The sequence below is a fragment of the Vulpes vulpes genome, chromosome 1 (assembly GCF_048418805.1).
Source record: "Vulpes vulpes isolate BD-2025 chromosome 1, VulVul3, whole genome shotgun sequence".
NCBI classification, from domain to species: Eukaryota; Metazoa; Chordata; class Mammalia; order Carnivora; family Canidae; genus Vulpes; species Vulpes vulpes.
Window position 1 is genome coordinate 50,099,951 of NC_132780.1, and position 23,343 is coordinate 50,123,293.

The 23,343-nt window shown below is 37.1% G+C and overlaps 1 protein-coding gene across 3 annotated transcripts in view; it reads right to left on the reverse strand.

The window, feature by feature from the left end:
• The window catches only part of FANCC (FA complementation group C), a 272,604-nt gene that overhangs the window by 86,094 nt on the left and 163,167 nt on the right, over positions 1-23,343 (reverse strand). For all 3 annotated transcript variants that reach the window (XM_072763814.1, XM_072763799.1, XM_025984233.2), the window contains exons 5-6: positions 9,526-9,639; positions 8,537-8,601 (exon numbers count right to left, since the gene is read on the reverse strand). In XM_072763814.1, the coding sequence (XP_072619915.1) occupies positions 8,537-8,601; positions 9,526-9,639 (179 nt within the window). The remainder of the gene's footprint in view (positions 1-8,536; positions 8,602-9,525; positions 9,640-23,343) is intronic.

Below are 23,343 nucleotides of genomic sequence, written 5' to 3' on the forward strand. Positions count from 1 at the left end.
AGAACAGAAGAAAGAGAGAGAAGACAACAGTAACAACAGAAAAAGAATAAAGCAAACCAAAAGGAAACAAAAACAAAACAAAATAAGAATTTTAAAAAGTCCACAAATGCTATATACTGTTTTCCCCAAGAGCTAAAGCCTTGCAGGTCTCTATGATGAGTAAACTTGGTGCCAGCTAATTGTTTCTGCTGGCCTTCTTGGGGAGGGGCCTATTGGGGTGATTCTCAGGTGCCCCTGCACTTGTGGACATGTGCCTTTCTTGCCACGGGGCCAGGCTCAGTGTAAGCAGCTCTAGGTTGCACTAAGTGGTGTTGTTTTTCTCCCTGGAAACTTTCAGCACCCATGGGCTTGATGAATATGGCGATTCCCCACTCTCCAGTCCCAGAGCTGAAAGTCTGAGGCTCACTCTTCAGTGAGTCCTCACAGTGAAGTAGTCCATCACTCTTGTCTCCCTGGTTTCTATCATAACTCTGTGTTCACCCAGCCTATGACTGAGCATTTTTATCTCAGGCACTCGACTGAGTTTCAGTTTCCAAATTTTATGGACTTCTGCCACTTGGGGACCCATGCTATTCCTCCTCAGGGAGGTGGGGGGTGGGTTTTGCCACACTTCTGCTCTTGCTGGGCCCTGCCAGGAGAGTGCGGCCCAATCATGCAGCAGTTTGTGGTTTATGGCAACACAGAGTAGAAAGCCCATACCTAGATGTGCTGTTTTCAGCCAGCTTCCCTGCTCCAATGCCTGAGAACTCTGCTGCCCTCAGACACACCCATTCTTCTTGTGATCCTGAGGACCCTGAGATCACACTGACCCACCTGGGATTCCACCCTGCTTCGCTACCTGAGCACCTTTCAGCCAGAGATGTCCCCTACTAGCAGACTTCTAAAAGTTCTGATTTTGAGCTCCACTGCTTATTACACTTTGCCTCCTTAAGCCAGCTCCCTCCCCTCCACTATATCCTCCTATATATCACCCTGGAGTCACATCTCTGTGCCTTCTACTTTCCAAAAAATAGTCGCTTTTCTATTTGTAGAATTGCAGCATTTCTTTTCTCAGATCTCCAATTGATTTCACAGGTGTTCAGAGTGATCTGATAACTATCTAGATGAATTCTAAAGACAAGTTTACGATTTCCTATTTCTCTGCCATCTTAACTCCTCCTCCATAGTCTCTTATTCATTTCTCTGCCACAAATTGTAATGTCTTCTCTCTCATTTTTGACACTTGTTGAGTCTTCTCACTCATTTACTTAGTCTAGTTAACGGTCTATCAATTTTCTTGATCTTTTGAAAAATGTAATTCCTATTTTTTCTATTCTCTCTCCAGTTCATTTCTGTTGTAAACTTTATTATTTCAATTCCTTTTGCTATTTTTGGGTTTAGTTTATTCTTTTTCTAGTGCCTTGAGGTATAAAATTAGGTTGCTGATTTCAGATCTTTAAACATGTTTAAAGAACATGTTTACTGCTATATCTTTTTCTCTTAATATTAGTTTTCCCTCATCCTATACTTTTTGGTATACTGTATTTTCATTTTTATTTATATTAACATATTTTCTGATTTCTCTTGTGATTTCTTCTCTGACCCATCAGTTGTTCTAGAGTGTTTCATATACTTTGCATGTATTTGTGAATTTTCCAGTTTTCCTCTTACTAACAAGTTCTAATTTCATACCTTTGTGGCTGGAAAAGCCCTTGGTAAACTTTTAATCTTACATCTGTTAAGACTTTTTTGTAACCTAACTTGATCTATCTGGAGGATGTTGTATGTGTGCTTGAGAAGAATGTATTTTGCTGTTACTGTATAGAGCGTTCTGTATGTATCTACAGGGTTCAGTTGTTCTTTTTTTAAACGTTCTGTTTCCTTGCTGATCTTTGGTCTGGTTGATCTAGACATTATTGAGGGTGAGGTATTAAAATCTCATGGGATTATTGTGTTACTTTCCATTTCTCCCTTTAATCCTATCAATGCATGCTTCATATATTTTGATGACTCTGCTGTTAGGTGTACAGATATTTATAAACTACTGTATCCTCCTGGTGAAGTGATCTGTTTATCATTATGTAAGGTCTTTGTCTCTTGTAACAGTTTTTGATTTAACATATTCTACAGAAGTAGAGCCATGTCTGTTTTTTTGTGATTAACATCTGCATGTACTATCTTCTTCCATCTTTTCCCTTTCAGTTTCTGTATATCCTTACATCTAAAATGTTGCTACCATGGAGATTATATAAAATATCTTATGGTTATAACAAACTATTTTTTTAAAAGTTTTATTTATTCATTTGACAAAGAGAGCGAGCAGGCATGCACAAGCAGGGGGAGTGGCAGGCAGAGGGAGAGGGAGAAGCAGGCTCCCCACTGAGCAGAGAGCCTGACATGGGGCTCAATCCTAGGACCCTGGGATCATGACCTGAGTCAAAGTCAGATGCTTAACCAATTGAGCCACCCAGGTACTCCTATAACAATCTACTTTAAACTTATGATAACTTCAGTTACATAAAAAAAACTGTACTCCTTTATATCTATCTCCTGCCCATGCTTTATGTTATGATGTCATAATTTATACCTCTTTGTTTTGTACCCATTGACATAATTTTATGGTTATAGTTCTTTCTTATGCTTTTATTGTCTAACTTTTGTACTAGATTTAAAAGTAATATAATGTACCACCATTACAGTAATACTGAATTTTGCATTTGTTTATATATTTATCTTTACCAGAGTTTTATATTTCAGTATGCTCCTGTGTTGTTGCTGAAAGTCCTTTTGTTTCAACTTGAAAAACTCCCTTCGACAATTCTTATAAGGCTGATCTAGTGGTGATGAACTCCCTCAGCTTCTGTTTATCTGTGAAAGTCTTAATCTCTCCTTCATTTTTGAGGGACATTTTGCAGAATATAATAATCTTGGTTCACAGGTTTTTGTTTTAGCACTTTTGAATATCTCACTTCAGTGCCTTCTGGCTTTAATGTTTCTGTTGAGTAATCCACTGATAATCTGGATAGCTTTCTTGTAGGGATTGTATTCACTGTATTCTTTCTTGTTGCTGTCAGTGTTTTCTGTCCCTTGATAGTTTGATTACAACATGTCTTGCTGTAGGTCCTTTTGGATTAATTCTTGTTGGGAGTTATTTGAGCATCTTGAATTTGGATGTCCAATTCCTTCCTTAGATTTGCTAAGTTCTCTGTCCCTTTCTCTCTCACTCCTTCTGTGACTCTCACAATACATATAATTGGTCCACTTGATGACGTCTCATAAACTCTTAGGCTTAATTAACTTTTCTTCATTCTTTTTAATTGATTCGATAATTTCAAGTGACATGTCTTCAAGTTAACTACTTAACTAAGTCTACTGTTGAATTTCTTTACTGAATTTTTCAATTCAGTTATTGTATTCTTCAGCTCCATATCTATTTTTTTATAACTGCTATCTGTTGATACTCTCATTTTGTTTATGCATCATTTTTCTGATTTCATTTAGTTGTTTATATCTGTATTCTATTGTAGTACATTGAGCTCCTTTAGGATGATTATTTTTAATTCTTTGCCAGGTAGTTAGTTGTAGCTCTCCACTTCTTTAGGGTAGGTTTGTGCAAATTAATTTTGTTCCTTTGATTGGGCCATGTTTTCCTGTTTCTTTGTCATGTTATCTTTTGTTGTGCTTTGTGCAGATGAAGAAATAGCTACTTCTCCCAGTCTTTAATGGACTTACTTTGTACATGGGAAGACTTTCACTAATCAACCTGGTGAGAGAATCTGGGGGTCCTTTGAACCTTTTCTGGGGATGTGTCTTCTCAAGGATTGTTTATGTAATTTCTCAGAGATTGACAGTTTTTCAGGAGTTTGCAATCTCGTCCTCCCTCTGGTGTTTGTCGGTGGTACTGCAGGTTCTCTGGTGCTACCAAAAGCCACTAGGCTCTTGTTCTCAGCAACCTTCTGACCTCCAAAGTATGCTGGTTCTGCTATTGCTTTAAGTCAAAGAAAATCGAAATCTATCCTTAAGGTAGCTCCTTCAGAAACTAGAAGCTTCCTTCAGAAGATAAGATACACATTCCACTCTTCTTTCCCACCCCCTACCCCATCTTGAGAGAAGCTGTGAGTTGGGTATTTTCTCCCCAAGCCTACCTCTGTCTGTAGCACTGCCAGTTCTCTGGTGCTGCAAAAAGCAGCTGAGGGCTCTCTAATGTTCTGCAGTGAACAGGCATTGAAAGTCTGCTGGTTCCCCCATCAGTAGTCAGTCAGGCAAGTGAAACACCAGTCCCTCATGTAGCCTCCCCAAAAAAGCAGGAACACTGAACATATTCCATTCTTTTCTTTCCCCCTCAAGAGAGAGGCTGTAAGCTACAATTTTCCTCCCAATCCCACAACGCTGAGCCAGCTTAGGGGAAGGGCTACTGTGGTTGATATGAAATGGCTTTCTTATCCATTTCAATATGCTGTTTTTGACTTTGAGCTTGCCTAGGGTATTATAACTTAATTGGTTTCTGGATTTCTTATAAAGGCTCTTTGGGTCATATACTTTTTTTATTTTATTTATGAGAGAGAGAGAGAGAGAGAGAGAGAGAAAGAGGCAGAGACACAGGCAGAGGGAGAAGCAGGCTCCATGCAGGGAGCCTGATGCGGGACTCGATCCCCGGTCTCCAGGATCACACCTCGGGCTGCAGGCGGCGCTATACCACTGCGCCACCAGGGCTGCCCAGGTCATATACTATTAAATCAGTGTCTCTGTACAGAAACAAGAACTGAGACTTTCTGTTCTACTTACTGTCTTGCTGACATCACTCTTAAAGAATTTTTTAAATTTATTATTTATTCTGTTTTCTTCTTTTAGTAATAACTTGCTTATATTTCTTGTACCATTTCTGTACTGGAGTGTTGGTCTCTTTATGATTTATTTGCAGGAGGCATTTATATACTTCTCATTCTAATCTTTTGTCTATTTTATAGGTTGCAAATATCTTCCAATTCTCTGGCTGATGTTTTCCAATTGTTAATAGTGTTTGGTGGTTATTTATTCTCGGTTAAGTTTAAAATAAAATCATCAACTTGACATAGTTTGAGATGTTAGTGTATGGTGTACATATACATTGTATCCTACTAATGTTTTAAGTCCTTTTTAATAAATTTCTAATTCTATTATTCAACATTCACCTCAAGGAAAAACCAAAGTCTCTATCTCACCTGTAAGTAAATGATTATAAATGCTTTCCATGCTCCCCTAAAGGACTCTTCTTATTACTTTTAGGTATAGTTTATATACCACAAAATGCACCTGTCTGAAATGTTCAATTCAAAGATTTTTTTAATAAATGACTGAATTGGACAACCATTACCACTAATGATCCACTTTTAGGACATTTCCATCAACTCAAGATCTTCTGAGCTCATTTGCACCAATCTTTGTTCCTACCTTCAGCCCTAGGCCACAACTAATTTACTCTGTCTCTATAGACTTACCTATTCTGAACATTTTATAAGAATGGAATCATATAATATATGGTCTTCTGCGACTGTCTTCTTTCACTAAGCATAATGTTTTTGAGGTTCATACATGTTGCAACATGAATCAGTAGATCATTCCTTCCTTAGTAAGGTATAGTATTCTACTGTATAGACATAACATATGTCGTTTATCCATTCATGAGTTGATGGATATTTTTAGTTACTTCCACTTTTAGTTTATAATGAATAATACTGCTATGAACATCTGTATACAAGTATTCATGTCCTTATTAGCCATTTGTAGATATTTTCCAATATTTTGCCTATTTTTTAACTGGGTTACTTGTCTTGTTACTGACAACCTAATTTTTCACTTGTCATGAATACTCAAGAATGGAGTTGGTGGGTCATATGATAAGTGTGTGTTTAACTTTATAATAAACTGCTACACTATTTACCAAAGTGGTGATACTACTTTACATTCTCACAGCAGATGAGAGATCCAGTGGTTCTATATCTTCTCCAACACAGGTTGACGTAAATGTTTCAAGTTTTAGTCATTTCCTGCTTCTCCCTCTGCCTATGTCTCTGCCTCTGTATCTCTCATGAATAAATAAATTCATCTTTAAAAAATAAATAAATTTTAATCATCAGAGGGAATATACTGTTAATATCATGTTTGGGTTTTTTTCTTAATTTTTTTTATTGTGGTAAAACATATATAACTGTTATTATTTTAATCACTTGTCCTTGGTAACAATGTAGTGGCATTAAACACATTCACATGCTGTGAACCATCTCCACAGTCTATACTCAAAGCTTTTCATTATCCCTAAGCCCTAATATACAATGGACCCATTTTTTAAAAAGATTTTATTTGGGGATCCCTGGGTGGCTCAGCGGTTTGGCATCTGCCTTCGGCCCAGGGTGTGATCCTGGAGTCCTGGATCAAGTTCCACATCAGGTTCCCTGCGTGGAGCCTGCTCCTCCCTCTGCCTGTGTCTCTGCATCTCTCTCTCTCTCTCTCTCTCTCTCTCATGAAGAAATAAAATCTCTTAAAAAAATTTTATTTATTTATTCATGAGAAACACATAGAGAGGCAGAGACATAGACAGTGGGAGAAGCAGGCTCCTCACAGGGAGCTCACGATGTGGGACTTGAAACCCAGACCTGGGATCACGCCCTGAGTCGAAGGCAGATGCCTAACCACTGAGCCACCCAGGCGTCCCAACCTATGGACCCATTAAATGATGACTCCATTCCTTCTAGCCTGATAACCTCTATTCTGCTTTCTGCCTCTACTGAGTTTTCCTCCTCTAGGCAGTTCATATAAGTAAAATCATATTCTGTGTCTGGTTTATTTCACTAAGCATGATGTTTTCATGTTCTTGCATATGTAAAAATTTTATTCCTTTTTATAGCTGAAGAGTATTCTGTTGTATTTACATATTATGTTTTGTTGATGGGAACTTGGAGTGTTCCCACCTTTTTACTATTGTGAATAATGCTGTTATATACATTAGTGTTCAGATGTTTGTTCAAGTTCCTGTTTTAAATTCTTTTGAATCTATACCTAGGATGGAATTGCTGGGTCAATATGGTAATTCTATGTTTAATTTTTTAAGGAACTGCCAAACTTTTCCACAATGGCTGTACCATTTTACATTAACAGCAAGACTATCCTTTTAGAAATCATTTCTATAGTTTGTTACATTTCCACCAACAATGCACAAGGGTTCTACTTTCTTAACTTACCTGCCAGCATTTATTATGTTCCATTTTTGCTTGTCTTTTAAATTCTAGATCATCCTCGTATGTGTGATGTGATAACCCCACTGTGGTTTTGATTTGCATTTCCCTAATAACTGGTGATGCTGACAACTGTTTCATGTGTTTACTGGCCAGGTGCACATCATCTTTGGAAACATGTATAAACAACTCTCTTGCCCATTTTTGAATTGAGTTTTTTGTTGTTGTTGAGTTTCAGTTCTTTCACTATTAATCCCTTATTGGATACATGACTTGCAAATGTTTTCACCAAGTCAGTAGGCTGTCTTTGCTTTCTTGGTGGTATCCTATAACTCATAAAAATTCATAATTTTAATGAAGTCCAATTTATCTTTTTTTCCTTTGTTGCTTGTGCTAATGGTGTCATATAAAAAAAAATCACTGCCAAATCCAATGTCATGAAGATTTTCTCCAGGGTTTTTTTTTAAAGAGTTTTATATTTTAAAGTTCAGATGCAAAGGATCCTATAAGTTGAAGGCAAAGGCTAGTTCTGATAGAACTTTAATTGACAATAGCTTTACAAAAGCAAACAAAAAGCAAAAAACAAGGACAAACGTCCCTTGTCCCCAAACTCTCTTAGTTAATAATTTGTTAAAAATGAAATGCTCACTGGAGCACGTGGGTGGCTCAGTAGGTTAAACGTCTGCCTTCAGCTCAGGTCATGGTCTCAGGGCCTGGGATGGAGTCCCACATTGGGCTCTCTGTTCAGTGGGGCGTCTGCTTCAACCTTTCCTTCTGTCCTTCCCCCTGCTCATGTTCTCTCTCTCTCTCAAATGAATAAGTACAATCTTTTTTAAAGAAATGATATACTCACCACTGAAGACAATTTTGAATTCTCTCACATAATTAGAACATTTTGCAAATGTGATTAATTGCCTTTTAATTTGTCTGAATCTATTTGATTTGTTTAGATTTTGGAATATTATGTTTCTTAAAATAAGTCGTATGTTCACATCAAATATCTGTTGCCTTGTAAATACTGTCTGTGTATTTTTAATGTGTGCATGCATACATACACTCTGGCTGAGCCCTTCCTTTGTGTTCCCTACTGTATACATAGGGTTTTTTATTCAATGGGTCACAAGAGACAGTGCATGATTTACTGCTCTATAAAAATTGAAAGACTACTGATTAAAAAAAGAAAATTTCGTAAAACTCACCAATTTGCTGTGTATAAATAATCTCTCCACACAGAATATAACCCTAACTATGAACAGGCATTTCCTAAGAATTATAAAATTTTTCTCTCATAACCAAACTGATACATTTTGAAACTTAAGAAAGGGGATGTTTAGTTTAACACCTACCGCCTTTGAGTGTTAAATCCATTAAGATGATTCTCTCGGAGTTCCGACGCTAATGATAAAACCATCTGTAAAACAAAATCAGTTGCAGGTTAACTCACACTGCAAAACAGGATTACATCAGTTCTATTTTTCTTGGTGTGAGTGATATTTCCGTTGAGATTCCCACCCTTCCCCTACCCGTCCTCTCCTTGTTTTACTTTGTCAAAATGAAAAGAAAGCAGTGCCAAGTCACATTTACTAATAACTTGGAGTTTATTCTTAATGTCTGTTATTCTGCATTCCAATTTAAGCAAATGAACAACAGATATCATTAGTTCCTAAGAAAATCAAACCTGTTAAAAATAAAACCACATTAAAGTTAGCTTATTTTCTTTCCTAATTTAGTTCTTTATCTTTCAAAAATGCTATTTACATATAAAGTATCTAAAAGACCAGAATAGTTAACAGACATTAAAAATCTCATAACATTACTTCAAAGATCATAAATTAAAATTTCTTGAATTTGGCTAAAACTCAAGGCAGAAGAAAACATAGTTTTAATACTAAGATGTAAATACATAATACTATTTACAACATTGTTACTTGTTGTTTTATTGTTAAACAAAATAACATTGTTATTTTGCTTTAAAATAAAATTCCTATCAGGTTATTTTAAATACAAAATTTGTGCAAGAGTAAAAGAATGTATTTACACTGGTTAAGGCAATCTCTTCTCCCAAAAATCTTTGAGAGAATAAATGAGATCTGTTAGGAGACAAGAGGGGTTGGTTGATTTAGAATAACCTCTCCTAAATTCCTTCCTTTTTTATCATAATCTCCCACCTCACATTTCTTCCTTACATGGCTGTAAGTCTGCCCAAGGTAAGAAGAGATAAACCGAGAAAAGTTAAACATCTCTCCTGGAAGAGTGAAATATTTCCATTTACCCTTTTTGCTAACAGTACATTAAGCAACAAAACTTTCAATACTAATAAATTAAAAATACTTACATTTTTAAGCAAACCAGGACAGTAATCTTCAGGTGTATATCCAAGACTTTGAATAAAAAGTTCAACTTCTTTTGTATCAAATCTGAATGCCGAAAGTATCTGAGATAACAACCCCTTAAAGACATTAACAGAAAAATTTATTAAAAGTGAGTGCAGGGCAGCCCGGGTATAAACAGAAAAATTTAAAGTGAGTGGAGGGCAGCCCGGGTGGCTCAGCGGTTTAGTGCCGCCTTCAGCCCAGGGTGTGATCTTGGAGACCCGGGATCAAGTCCCACATCGGGCTCCCTGCATGGAGCCTGTTTCTCCCTCTTCCTGTATCTCTGCCTTTCTCTCTCTCTCTCTCTCTGTCTCTCATGAAAAAATAAATAAAATCTTAAAAAAGAAAAAAAAAGAGGGAGTGCAAGGGCCTATTATGTATAATGCCTAGAGCCCAGGTCATCTGTAAATGTGCTCATCTCTACGAAATGGGTAATCTTATTTTGTCCCAATACCCAGTTCATGTGCATTCATTCACATAAACTGAAAAAGAAAAAAGAAATAAATTAGCATTAAAATTTAAAAAAAAGAAATGTTAGCATTAAAATTATCACATTAAAAATAGGTCAATTTAAACAAATGTTAACAATGAAGCAAAAAATACATAACACATGAACAATGCTTTAACCATATTAAGAATGTGATCTTTATTGTTTTTAAATTCACCAAAATATTTTTATCCAAGGAGCTATAACATTTAACACATGAGAAGGAACACACCACAAATTACTAGGGTAAGATAATGCAATAAATGGTACTACAGGGGTGGCACCAGGGTGGCTCAGCTGGTTAAGCGTCTGATTTCAGGCTCAAGTCATAATCCCAGGGTCCTAGGATAGAACCCCACATTGGGCTCCCTGCTCAGCAGGAGAGTCGTCTTCTTCCTCTTCCTCTGCCTTTGCTTACTCTGTCTCTCAAATAAAGAAATGAAATCTTAAAAAAAAAAAAAGTGCCATGGGAACACTATTTGAAAAAAATTAGATTTATACTTTATGTTATTTGTCAAAATACACTTGGATTTAATTTAAATTAAAGCAATCAATGTAAAAATGAAACAATAAACAAGAAGAAAACATGAGTACTTTTCAGGTGTCTGAATGGGGAAGAGCCTTTACAAAGGTAAAGTGAAAATTAAGAGAGCGAATCATTAGTTGTTCTAAATACAAATAAAACCTTGTGTTTTAATAAAATAATATAAGCACAAACTAGGAAAGGTATTAATAAATAATAACAGATAAGTAATCAAATTAATGTGCAAAGTATCATATGATAAAAACTGAGTATGAACAGATAATTCATAAGAGAAAATACAAATAAATGCACAAGCACCAATAAATGTTCACCTTCACAAACTCAAAGAGTAAATTTAAATATCAACATACCATTTTTCACTTAATGAATTAAAGATTTTTAGAGATCTAAATACAGAATGCTAGTCTGGGTTCTCTGACACAGGTACTCTGTGTGAGCTATTAAAATATAAATGGATATTCATACATCCTGCTGCTGTGAACCACATTGAGGCACCTTCAGAGAATAAGAGTGGGTGTAACACAAGCCCATTACCCACCCCAAGCTTGGATTGCCAGAGCTATGTCTGCCCAGGGGTTTAGAACCTGAACAAAGGTGTCTTATAGTTTAGTAGAGGTCTGCCTTATAGAGAGCAATTTGAAAATACATATTAAAGATTTTTAAAAGCATACAGAACTTTTAACGTATCTGGTATACATTTAAGGAAATAAATCCAAATATGATGATGGGAATTATACTCAAAGACATTTGCTATAATGTTATTTCTCATAGCAAAAAACATCTAACAGCAGGAACTGATTAATTTATAATACTCATACAGTGGCTCATCTTTTAAGCCATTAAAATGTTTATAAGGAATTTACGAGAACATTTTCAATGGTTATATTACACTGTTAAAATAAGATGCAAATTTTATTTTAAAGATTTTATATATTATTTGACAGAGAGAGAACATAAGCAGGGGGAGTGGCAGGCAGAGGGAGAGGGAGAACAGGCTCCCCGCTAAGAAAGGAGCCCGATATCGATGTCAGCTTGATCTGACCTGAAGGCAACCACTTACTTGACTGAGCCACCCAGGTGCCCCAGGAAGATGCAAATTTTAATATACAGAAACAATCTCATCAATATAAAAATAATCTATACATGGAAATGAAAAGGTAATGGAAGAAACCATCATCAAATGTTAACAGTCTCTGGGATGGTGCTATTAGGGCTATATATATTCTTTCTACTTTAGTATATTTTCCAGTTTCCTATGTGTGTATGTGTACTACTTTTATAATCAGGAAAAAATACTTTTTGAAAACGTGCTATATTTGGAAACATTTAATTTTTTAACAGCAGCTTTATTGAGATATAATTCATAAACTATAAAATTTATTCCTTAAAGTATACAACCCAGTGGTTTTTATATATTCACAGGGAAATACCCAATTTATTATTTTTTTAAGTCCTGCACTGCATTTAATAAGTACACATTATGTGATAAAATGAACTTGTATATCCACATCTGAATGTTTGAGTCCATACACAAATACTTGGAGGACCATGAAATCTAGGGAAGAGGCTGTATTGCCTCAGTCAAGGGCAGGCCTCACCAGACCAGGCAATAAACTTACCAGTAATGCCCAGGGTGGATGGCATTATTTTAATTTTATCATAAACTGTTTCACATATTCAGAAAGATATAAAATAATATGACAATTTTCACCCACCATCACATTTAACAAGCATTAGAAACACAGAGGAAGCCTTCTATATCATCTCTCCCTTCCCCCACCAGTTCTACACCTGTCCTTCCTTCCAGGGAGAATTCTACCCTGGATCTGGTATGCACCCTTTTCTTGTAGATCATGGTACTTTCTCCCTGTAAGCTCAGAGTTGCCTCATGATCCTCAAAAAAGGACTACAGGCAACACACTAAGTCATGCAGGCTGAGAACTGCTATTCCTGCATGAGACTCCATCTACTATTTTCAAACTGGAAACATTTATAGCAAGTTAACAAAGTAGCTTTGAAACATTACTAACTACAAAGCAAACCCAACAACATGTATAACATGACTTACAAAAATAAGTCACCGAGAAGGGAGAAAAATAGAGATTAATAGAGTTAAACTTTTGGTAAGATGTAAAATACTTAAGATGCTCCCTACTAAAGACAAGAAGAAAAGGCTGGATGGAAGCCATTTGCATATTATTTGCCTTTTTTCTCTTTCAGTTCAAAGCTGTCCTTTTATATATACAGAAAGTAAACAGGAGCTGAGGACACACCAGTTAGTTTCAAACACCCAGTACAATCTGAGTGAAAGTAAGCAGTTGTAGTCAGCCTGGCAAAGCCAGGGGAGTTAAATTACAGCCAGTGTACCATCCATTGAGGGGCAGTGTGCACTGGTGAGTTCTGCATAGTTCTCCCCAGCAGGAAGTCTACATGGAGTAAGTGGAAAGTGGGGCCTGACCCACTGTGTGAAGTGCAGTGTAGGTCTCAAGTGAAGGAGAGGCTAGCCAGGCCTGGCCAGCCATATGCCACATCCATGTGGCACCCAGACATGGGGATGGAGGAAACTAAGCTTAGCCAAGGACTCAGAGTCAGGGACAGTCTGCGTTCTCCATGGTGGAGGTCAGCTAGATGGAGAGAGGGCAGTACTGGAAGTGCTCAACCTTCTGCCATCACATTTTCAGCATTCTATTTAACAAACTTTAAAGCACTTATACACTAGAAGCTGTTTTGAGGACATAACAAATAAATAATAGCTCAGTTTCTAAGGTGAGTACTATTACTAAATCTGTGTTGGAGATGAGGAAACCAAGACACATTTAGCTTAAGAAATGTGCCCAAGGCTGGTTACTTACTTTATAGACAAACCTTGTCGGGAATCTCCCTGTAAACACTTTCCACAGGTGGCTGGAATCATTTTTTAACATAACAGTGCAAATATGATTGGTTCTCAGCTTAAGACCCTTTATGGTTCCCAATTACTCTCCTGATGAAGCCTAAACTTTTTCCCAAAGCAAAGACCCCACCTAGGGCTGACTTTCCCTCACTGGCTTGTTTGGAGCTATATGGGGCTATGGGCTCTTTGGCCCCTCAGGACTTTAGGATGTTCTAATCTCTCTGCCATGAGGGTTCCTCCAGATCTGGTTAAACGTACTTCTTGAGGGAATTCTAACAAGACAACTAAAAGTTACTGAGGACTTTCCATGTGTGAAATACCGTATGGCATCTCACTTAAAATCCCATTAAAAAAAAAAAATCCCATAAAAAAAGTTTTTAATAAAATTCAGTTAAGCAAGTTTCAATTAAACCACCTATAAACAGGTGGCTACTATCATTATAATTCACATAATTGATGCTTAAAAAATTAAAATACAAAGTACTACAGACTTAGTTGGTATAAAAAGTAATACAGTGTATGCACAATAGAAGGAAGCCAATTTCGGAGCAGCCCGGGTGGCTCAGCGGTTTAGCGCCGCCTTCAGCCCAGGGCCTGATCCTGGAGACCGGGGATCAAGTCCCACATCAGGCTCCCTGCATGGAGCATGCTTCTCCCTCTGCCTGTGTCTCTGCCCCTCTCTCTCTGTGTCTCTCATGAATAAATAAAATCTTTAAAAAAAGAAAAAAAAAGAAAGAAACCAATTTCAACAACGCTATAGCAGTTAACGATCAGTTAAGATTATAGATCCTAAGGAAAACCATGCCAAGGCTTTCCCCTTTAAATCCAGTGCCTCTCAGAAGCACTCACATCCCAGGCCTTGGGCTAATGCGTGGAGGCTGGCTTCCCAAAAGTGCTTGAGTTACTTTGGTAGCTGAGCCAATGAAAGTTAAAATCAATAGATTCAGAGGGTACGGCCAGGGATTGTAAATAATTCCTGAGTAATGTTTAAGCTAGCCATGAATAGTTCCCTAGATAGTATTCACAACGCCTACATTAACACAAGCTGACTATAACACTTAAGGTCTTCGAAAAATGAAAACAACTTGATTTGTAGACCTGTCCTGGCCTAAATTCCTAAAATGATATGGTTAGAAACTGATTTTTTAAAAAATCAAGTGCTATAAATATTAGTTCCCACCTCCAGTTTAAAAAACAAAACAAAACAAAAAAAACCCACACACTGTAAGACTCAGTGTTGGTAAGGATATAGTGAAAAGGGCACTCTGTCCCTGTTGGGAGCACAAATTTGTAAAGCCTTTCTGGGAAGTCACTTGATGATACAGAGCCAAGCATCATAGTTCATAGCCTTTTAACCAGTAATTTAATTTCCAAGAATATATCTTTTTTTTTTAATTTTTTTATTTTTTTAAGATTTTATTTATTTATTTATTTTTTAAATTAATTTTTATTGGTGTTCAATTTACCAACATACAGAAAAACACCCAGTGCTCATCCCGTCAAGTGTCCACCTCAGTGCCCGTCACCCATTCCCCTCCAACACCCGCCCTCCTCCCCTTCCACCACCCCTAGTTCATTTCCCAGGGTTAGGAGTCTTTATGTTCTGTCTCCCTTCCTGATATTTCCCAACATTTCTTTTCCCTTCCTTTATATTCCCTTTCACTATTATTTATATTCCCCAAATGAATGAGAACATACACTGTTTGTCCTTCTCCGATTGACTTACTTCACTCAGCATAATACCCTCCAGTTCCATCCACGTTGAAGCAAATGGTGGGTATTTGTCGTTTCTAATCGCTGAGTAATATTCCATTGTATACATAAACCACATCTTCTTTATCCATTCATCTTTTGATGGACACCGAGGCTCCTTCCACAGTTTGGCTATTGTGGCCATTGCCGATAGAAACATCGGGGTGCAGGTGTCCCGACATTTCATTGCATCTGAATCTTTGGGGTAAATCCCCAACAGTGCAATTGCTGGGTCGTAGGGCAGGTATATTTTTAACTCTTTGAGGAACCTCCACACAGTTTTCCAGAGTGGCTGCACCAGTTCACATTCCCACCAACAGTGTAAGAGGGTTCCCTTTTCTCCGCATCCTCTCCAACATTTGTTGTTTCCTGCCTTGTTAAGTTTCCCCATTCTCACTGGTGTGAGGTGGTATCTCATTGTGGTTTTGATTTGTATTTCCCTGATGGCAAGTGATGCAGAGCATTTTCTCATGTGCATGTTGGCCATGTCTATGTCTTCCTCTGTGAGATTTCTCTTCATGTCTTTTGCCCATTTCATGATTGGATTGTTTGTTTCTTTGGTGTTGAGTTTAATAAGTAATTTATAGATTTTGGAAACTAGCCCTTTATCTGATATGTCGTTTGCAAATACCCAAGAATACATCTTAATCAAAGTTTTAGGTTCACAGCAGCATTACTTGTAACAGTGAAAAACCAGAAGCAACACAAATAACCTATATAACAATGCATTGATTGAATTCATCATGGTTTATGCAACTGTACAAATTATGTTGAAAAATATATTTTCGTGACATAAGAAAAACTATATAACAGTAACTTAAAAACCAAGGTGTCAAACTATATGTTCAATGTGATTTTAATTTTGTATGGAAAAATAATGCTGAGAAGAAATGTAACAAATAGTTAACACAGATTTTTTTTTTCTAGCAGCAATTTAAAATCTCTTCCTTCAACTATCTGTATTTCCAAAGTTCCTACAATTACCAAAGCTGGTTACTCTATGCCCAAAACTTATAAAGAATCTCCCTATATCCACTCTACACAGGCTCTGGAATAGTTTTTTATCATAACAATGCAAATCTGATTGGTTCTCAGCTTAAGACCCTTTAGGGCTTACTTATTATCATAGAAAATGTTTGGCAAAACAAAATTACATGCTTAACTTATGTCTGTTCTTCCCATAATTCCGTGATATGAATTGCTATGGAGGGTCACAAGAGTTTTATCCCTGGATAAAATAAGCATAGGTCCTAAGAAACAGCATACCAAGGCCTGGCTATGGTTACATAACTGCAGCACAGACACCTCAAACTTTAGATCTTCAAATCTCTCTTGTTGAAGTAAAACTTAAAAATTGATAAGCATTTCTCCTTGCTGAGAATTTTTTTTTACTGCCACCTAGTGGCTGACAGTCTAAACAGAAAACCATTAAAGATTCTGTAGGCATCTGGCCCTTGGACAAAAATTCATTCCTACCATCATACAGTCACCGGTTCTTTTTTAAAAATTTTTTAAAGATTTTATTTATTCATTCATGAGAGACACAGAGAGAGTGAGGCAGAGACACAGGCAGAGGGAGAAGCAGCTCCATGCAGGGAGCCCGATATGGGACCTGATCTCGGGTCTCCAGGATCACACCCCGGGCCGAAGGCCGGCACCAAACCGCTGAGCCACCCAGGGATCCCCATGATCATCGATTCTTTTGTAAATGCTGACAGAGCAATCTCAGAAATCCTCTATTTCAATTTTCCTTTTTACTAATGAACTGATGAAGAACTGGGCTTCTGAATACGGGAATTAGTATCCACAAAAAGGATGTGAATGTAAACGAACAGGTTCTGACTCAAGGGACATAAAGAAAACATGCAAACACATCATCCAGATTTGTGATCTAAATCCTTCGAGGATGAAAGACGCAGGAGCGAACATAGCTGTGTACAAAACATCTGAAGTCTGATTTTGATTCATGGAGTTGTTTTAAGAATTCTGCTAGTGTTTGAAAAGCCACTTTAAAAATACTTATAACCATGAAGGTGAAGATTCATAAGGAGAGAAGTTTTAAATAAATTAGAGGAAAATCCATTGCCCGTGTTTTCAGGTGTTCTTTTTTGTCCTCACCTCACTGTATCTGCTCCATTTTGTAACAGGCAGCTTACTCACAGGTGGGTGAGGAAAGCTGGAGCAATGAGGCTGTGGTTTGGCACACGGTTGGTTTGTGGATGAAGGACTGGTTTCTGCCCAGCCAGAGGGCTAAGAGAGCCAAACTGTGGTCAATCTTCTTGAACTGAGAGCACATATTTCATGCTTCTCCAAACAATTTCTTCATCTGATCATTAAAGTCTTTTAGAATTTCCATCACTTTGGTCTCTACCGCATCTAGCTCTTTATACATAATATAAATAAACCTGTTTGTAAACAAGGATCCCTTATTTATTCAACACACTTAATGTGATGTTTATTCAAGCCATGCTACTAAGGTGTTGGGATAAGAAGCCCCCACAGCCTAAGGAAGGGAGATCGAGATGGAAAGAGCCATAATATAAGACAGAATGCAGTGAGTGCTACAACGAGGGAGGAGTAAGACAATCACTGTGGGAACAGAGGAAAAAATGATTAATTCCAACTGTAGGGTTTCAGAATGCTCCCAGAGATGATGACTTCTGAGATGATTCTGACAGCTGGGTACAGACAGAGTGAGGGAAAGGAGGCAGGGAAAGAGAGAAAGAGAGGCTGTGTGACAGGACAGACTGAAGACTAATAGGGAAGGAGAAGAGAAAAGTGGAGGGAGAGGGGCCATGGTAGGCGGGGCAATGACTCCAGCGGAAATGTTCCTGTCATCCCTCCTATTCCCAGCCTTTGCTGGGTGCCTGAGCATATCCCCTTCCTCTCTAAGGAGGTCAAACTTACTCCTCCTGGTCTTTCCCTTTAATCCCTGTAATTTGGTGGCATCAGACTCTCTGTTGGGTCACCACATTCCCATCTCTGTCCCATTTCTTTCTTCCACACATTTCTAGCTGCCAAAATCACAAATGTCTTTCAAAATCCATCTTTCTCCAGGACTCCTGTTCTAGTTCCTGACAGGATGAGATCAGATTCTCCTGAAATCTCCATGGCATCCTGTTTGTATTTCTCTGACAGTGCCCACCAAGTTCTGCCTTGCACTGTATAGTCACCCTTTTCTTCTTGTACTAATTAGCTCACAGGCTCCCCAAGAAAGAGGTGGTCTTACTATCTTTATACTCCCTAGAGCAACTGTTAACTAGTCCTCCATATTGCATACACTAGGCACTCAATAAACACTAGCCAAATAAAAATAAATAGAATGGATTGCTCATTCATAGTTACTGAACACTATAATTACTGGATTCCTCTGTGATCTTGTTACAGTATAAAATGATAAATTTTCCTTTTCACAATTTGCTTTCCTAAGTTTCAGCCCATAAAATATCCACAGAACAGTGGAAAAAACATGACATTGCTTATGTGCTTTTACTTCAAAGGGGTTTACTTAATTTGGTAACACTGACTGGAACCTGGCACACCAATGTAAATAGAATTTCATTGAAAAATACGCTGCTTTGGTGCTAATGACCTTGTTACAATCTAAGAGTACCACAGTATCAGAGCACCCAGAAGGGACAGGAGAAGCAATAGCAAGGACCATCTCTGCTGAAAGGAGCACTGGAAAATCACAAATCCATCTTGATTATCCTTAAATAAAAACTGTAAAACATAGCTACACATTTTTAAAACTTTTCCCTTTGCAACCTGAATGGCAAAACAAAACTTTTGCTAATTCAATCCAATTTATTCAATTATTTTTGACCAAAAAATTTAATCCTAGAAGTATAACACAACATGTTTAATCTTTTCGTCTGTCCTTACAAACTTTTACAAAAGCATCCAGTCTATTCAGTTGTTGGCCAATAGAACTAATGCTGTTTTGAATGCTTGGCAGATTCGTTTACCATATAAAATACCTGTGCCCAAATACTGAATTAGTCACTTCTTTTTTTATTTTTTATATTCCCATCTAATAAAACATTTATATTATTATCCTGTTACACTTAATATTACAATTTCAAATTAATTAAATCCCTGCAAGTGATTTATATTTTCCTAAATATAAATACTATAGATACCATAGTGAAAACTGGCTAATTTCCTTAACAATACAATCTTAAATCATCATTTCCCTTGACAAAAAACACAATGTAGAATCTAGACCAACTTAATAAGCACCACCTAAATATACTACTTCACTAAAAAATAAGAAAAGTTGCCCTTTATAAACTGGACCAGTAGCACTCTGTGCATAGCACTACATGACAAAACACCAAAGTCACAAAACTTTAAGACATACATTAAAGGCCTGTCTAAATGGAGAGATATACTATGGCCCCAGCAAGAAAAGTTCAGTGTCATAAAGATGTAAATTCTTTGTCATACAGACTCAATGTAAGTACCATTAACAATCCTAAATAGGTTTTTTTGGTGGAACTTCAGAAGCTTTTCTAAAACTTACATAGAAAAGTAAGAGTCCCAAGCACAGCACATGATAAGGAAAAGAATAAAATTATAAACACGCAGCATGACCCCACTTCTCTGAAGTTCAAAAGCAGGCACACTAAACAAAGTGCTGGTCAGGGATACATACATAAGAGGCAGAACAAATTCCGCAAATTATTTCTGGATAAAGATTCTAAGAGACAAAGTAGGATAAAAGTGAATTAAACATTTTACACCATCACAATTCTGTGCTGTTAGTCTGAAGCACTCATTAATACTGAGACGTCTCAGGGAAAAAAATCATTATAGTGATGTAGTTTCACTGCTAACTCTTCTAAAATCTGAAATCCTTAATATCTAGAATTTTAAGGACTGTTTTCATGTTATGATATAATGCATACCTACTGCTCTTCATAAAACTATAAAAGAACTAAAATATAAATTGCTTGAAAAGTTACTCAGAATTCTGTAAATTAAAATGTTCTAAGTTCCAATAGTATTTTTTATTTCTTATAAATTAAGAATTAAAAAATATTTCAAAATGTTACTTGGCAACTACCAGGTATTAGAATAATCTATAATCCAAATCAAGAAGAAATGAGTCCTAAATTAAAGATACGGTTTTATTTCTAGTATGTTCTATGTTCTTCCTAAAAATCAGACATGTTTAATTTAAGGTCATTTTGGGGGGGGGGGGGGAAACACCCTCATTATTTTCACTGAAAATATTTGTGATTATATACCCTTTAGCAAAGTAGTAATAAATAGACTTTTTAAGGGATGAAAACTGCCTAAGCTTAAAATTTATACATTATTTCCTTCAATACAAAACAGCAGTTTAAACAAATTAACCTAAATAATGCCAATTCCTAATCTGGAACCTGACAATTTGTTTCCAAGAGTCAACAGTCTTGCTTATCAGTCTTATTTGGGCATGGTAGGCTTAACCTAATAGATGTGCAATTACCAAGGTTCTTTTTATTTCCATTCAATATTGAAACTGCTAAATGATTTCTAATTTGATACAATCAGTATCTACTCAAGCCAAAGTGGACAAAGTTTAATTCAATGAGCAGTTTTCTACAGAAGGAAAACTAGCTATGTAAAACACGTGTTGAGAAACACCTTTCCCTATTATGTGGGAAAGCATAGTTCAAGAAATTGGGATGCAAGATTCAGTAAGTAGTTAGTAATCAATGGATTATTTTGCCATTTTCATGGCAAAATACTATTAAGTATAAAAGTTCAAATATGATTGCAAATCAGGGAAGAGGCCAGAGTATAATTGCTTTTTTCCTGAGAAAACTTGAAATCCTACCATTTAAAACAAATGGATTTATTATCCAGCACTCTTTTAAGGAAAGGTTAGTGCTGAGAAACTGTATATTGATTAAGCCCTTCAGGGGGCTGCTGAAATACTCTTAAGATGAGCAGGTTTTCCTCAGTCTCTGCACTATTGACATTTTGGGCCTGAATTCTTTGTTATGGGGGGCTGCCCTGTGCATTCCTGGCCTCTTCCCATTACATGCCAGTAGCAACCCCTTCCAAGTTGAAACGACCAAAAATCTCTCCAGACATTGCTTTATGCCCTCAAGAGCAAAACAGTAGAAGCTCTAACTTAAATACATGCCTGCTTTTATTTTTTTTTAAGATTGTATTTATTTATTCATGACAGACATAGAGAGAAAGGCAGAGACACAGGCAGAGGGAGAAGCAGGCTCCATGCAGGGAGCCCGATGTGGGACTTGATCCCAGAACTCCATGACCACACCCTGAGCCGAAGGCAGATGCTCAACTGCTGAGCCACCCAGGGGTAACCACATGTCTGCTTTTAAAAATTAGTTGGGATTATAGTTTATGTATGTTCCTGCAGTTTCTGGTATAAAGATGAGTACTAGTAATATAAAGAAGACCTTGTAACTGATACAGAAAAAACTACAGGAATTAGTATTGTTAAGAAAGTAAGTTACAGAATAATACATACAGTGTTATTCTACTTATGTGAAAAAGAAACATCAACGTATTGTGTATTTTCATATATAAATGCAATTAATGTATTTTCATATATAAATACAACGACTATAAGGATCTATAGATCTTCCATGACTTATGATAGAGTTAAATCCCAATAAGCATGTCATTAAGTTCAAAGTGTATTTAATACCTCTAACCTACCCAACACCATAACTTAGTCAGGGCTACCTTAACTGTTCAGAACACTTACATTAGCCTATACTTGGGCAAAATCAACTAACACACAAAGTCTATTTTGTAATAAAGAATTGATTATCTCATGTAATTTATGGAAAACTATCCTGAAAGCAAAAAACAGAATGGTTGTGTGGATACAGAATGGTTATCAGTGTATGGGTCGTTCACCCTCAGGATTGCTGGCTGACTGGGAGCTGCCACTGCTCAGCATCATGTGAGAGGATTGTCCAACATATGGTTAGCCTGGGAAGAGATCAAAATTGAAAATTCAAAGTATGATTTCTACTGAATGTGTATCACTTTCATACCATCATAAAGTCAAAAAATTGTCAAGTGAACCCTCAAAAGCTGGGGGACTATCTGTACAGTCTGTTGATACCAGAGATAACTTCTGTAAAGGGGCATGGGGGTTGGGAGAAGGCTCCTATGTTTGGAGTGTTTGATTTTTTTTTTTTTTGTCTGTGAGACTATATTGATACATTATTTGTGTAATTTAAAAAATAAAGGAAAGAAAAAGGTTGTGAGATTTTAAAATTAAACAGACTTTGATTCTAGCTATATGATCTTGGGGTAATTTATTTTATTTTTTTTCATTAGTTTTTTTTTTCTTTTTTTAAGATTTCATTTATTTATTCATGAGAGACACAGAGAGAGGCAGAGACACAGGCAGAGGGAGAAGCAGGCTCCATGCAGGGAGCCCGACACGGGACTCGATCCGAGGACTCCAGGATCACGCCCTGGGCCAAAGGCAGGCCCCAAACCACTAAGCCACCCAGGGATCTCGGGTAATTTATTTTAAACAATGTCAGGCCTCGCCAGTTCCCATTTCTATAAAATGCAGATTGATGAAATTGATTTTATATGTTACAAAATTAAGTGAGGCACATGTATGGGAATGTTGGTTAAGAGCACATCCCTGATGATCAGTAGTTGTTCTGCTCAATTTCAGTTTAGAATAGACGGCCAAGTAACCCAGTTCCTGGATTTGAGTACCTTTAAACCTTCTCTCTCTTCATTATCATGGTCAAGGTCCACCTCCTGCCCTCTAAATCATCACTATCTCTGGTTTTGTGTCACTTATTTGACAGTGGGGCTATCACCTCTAGGTTTATCATCTCATAATCAAATAAGAAATGGATGAAGAGCCAGTGAAAACGGCATTGCCTACCTCAGCATTTCTCCTGGTGTAATATGGAGACACACACCTCAATCAGAATCATCTGGGTTCTTATCACCATACAGACATTCCACTGAATCAAAACCTCTGGGTATGAAGCTTTTCCAATAGAACCATTACCCACCTCACTGCACTGTGAAGTTTAAGGATCACCACCCTGGCACCATCCTAGCCCACAGCCCGAACACTGTAAATTTATCTCCCATGC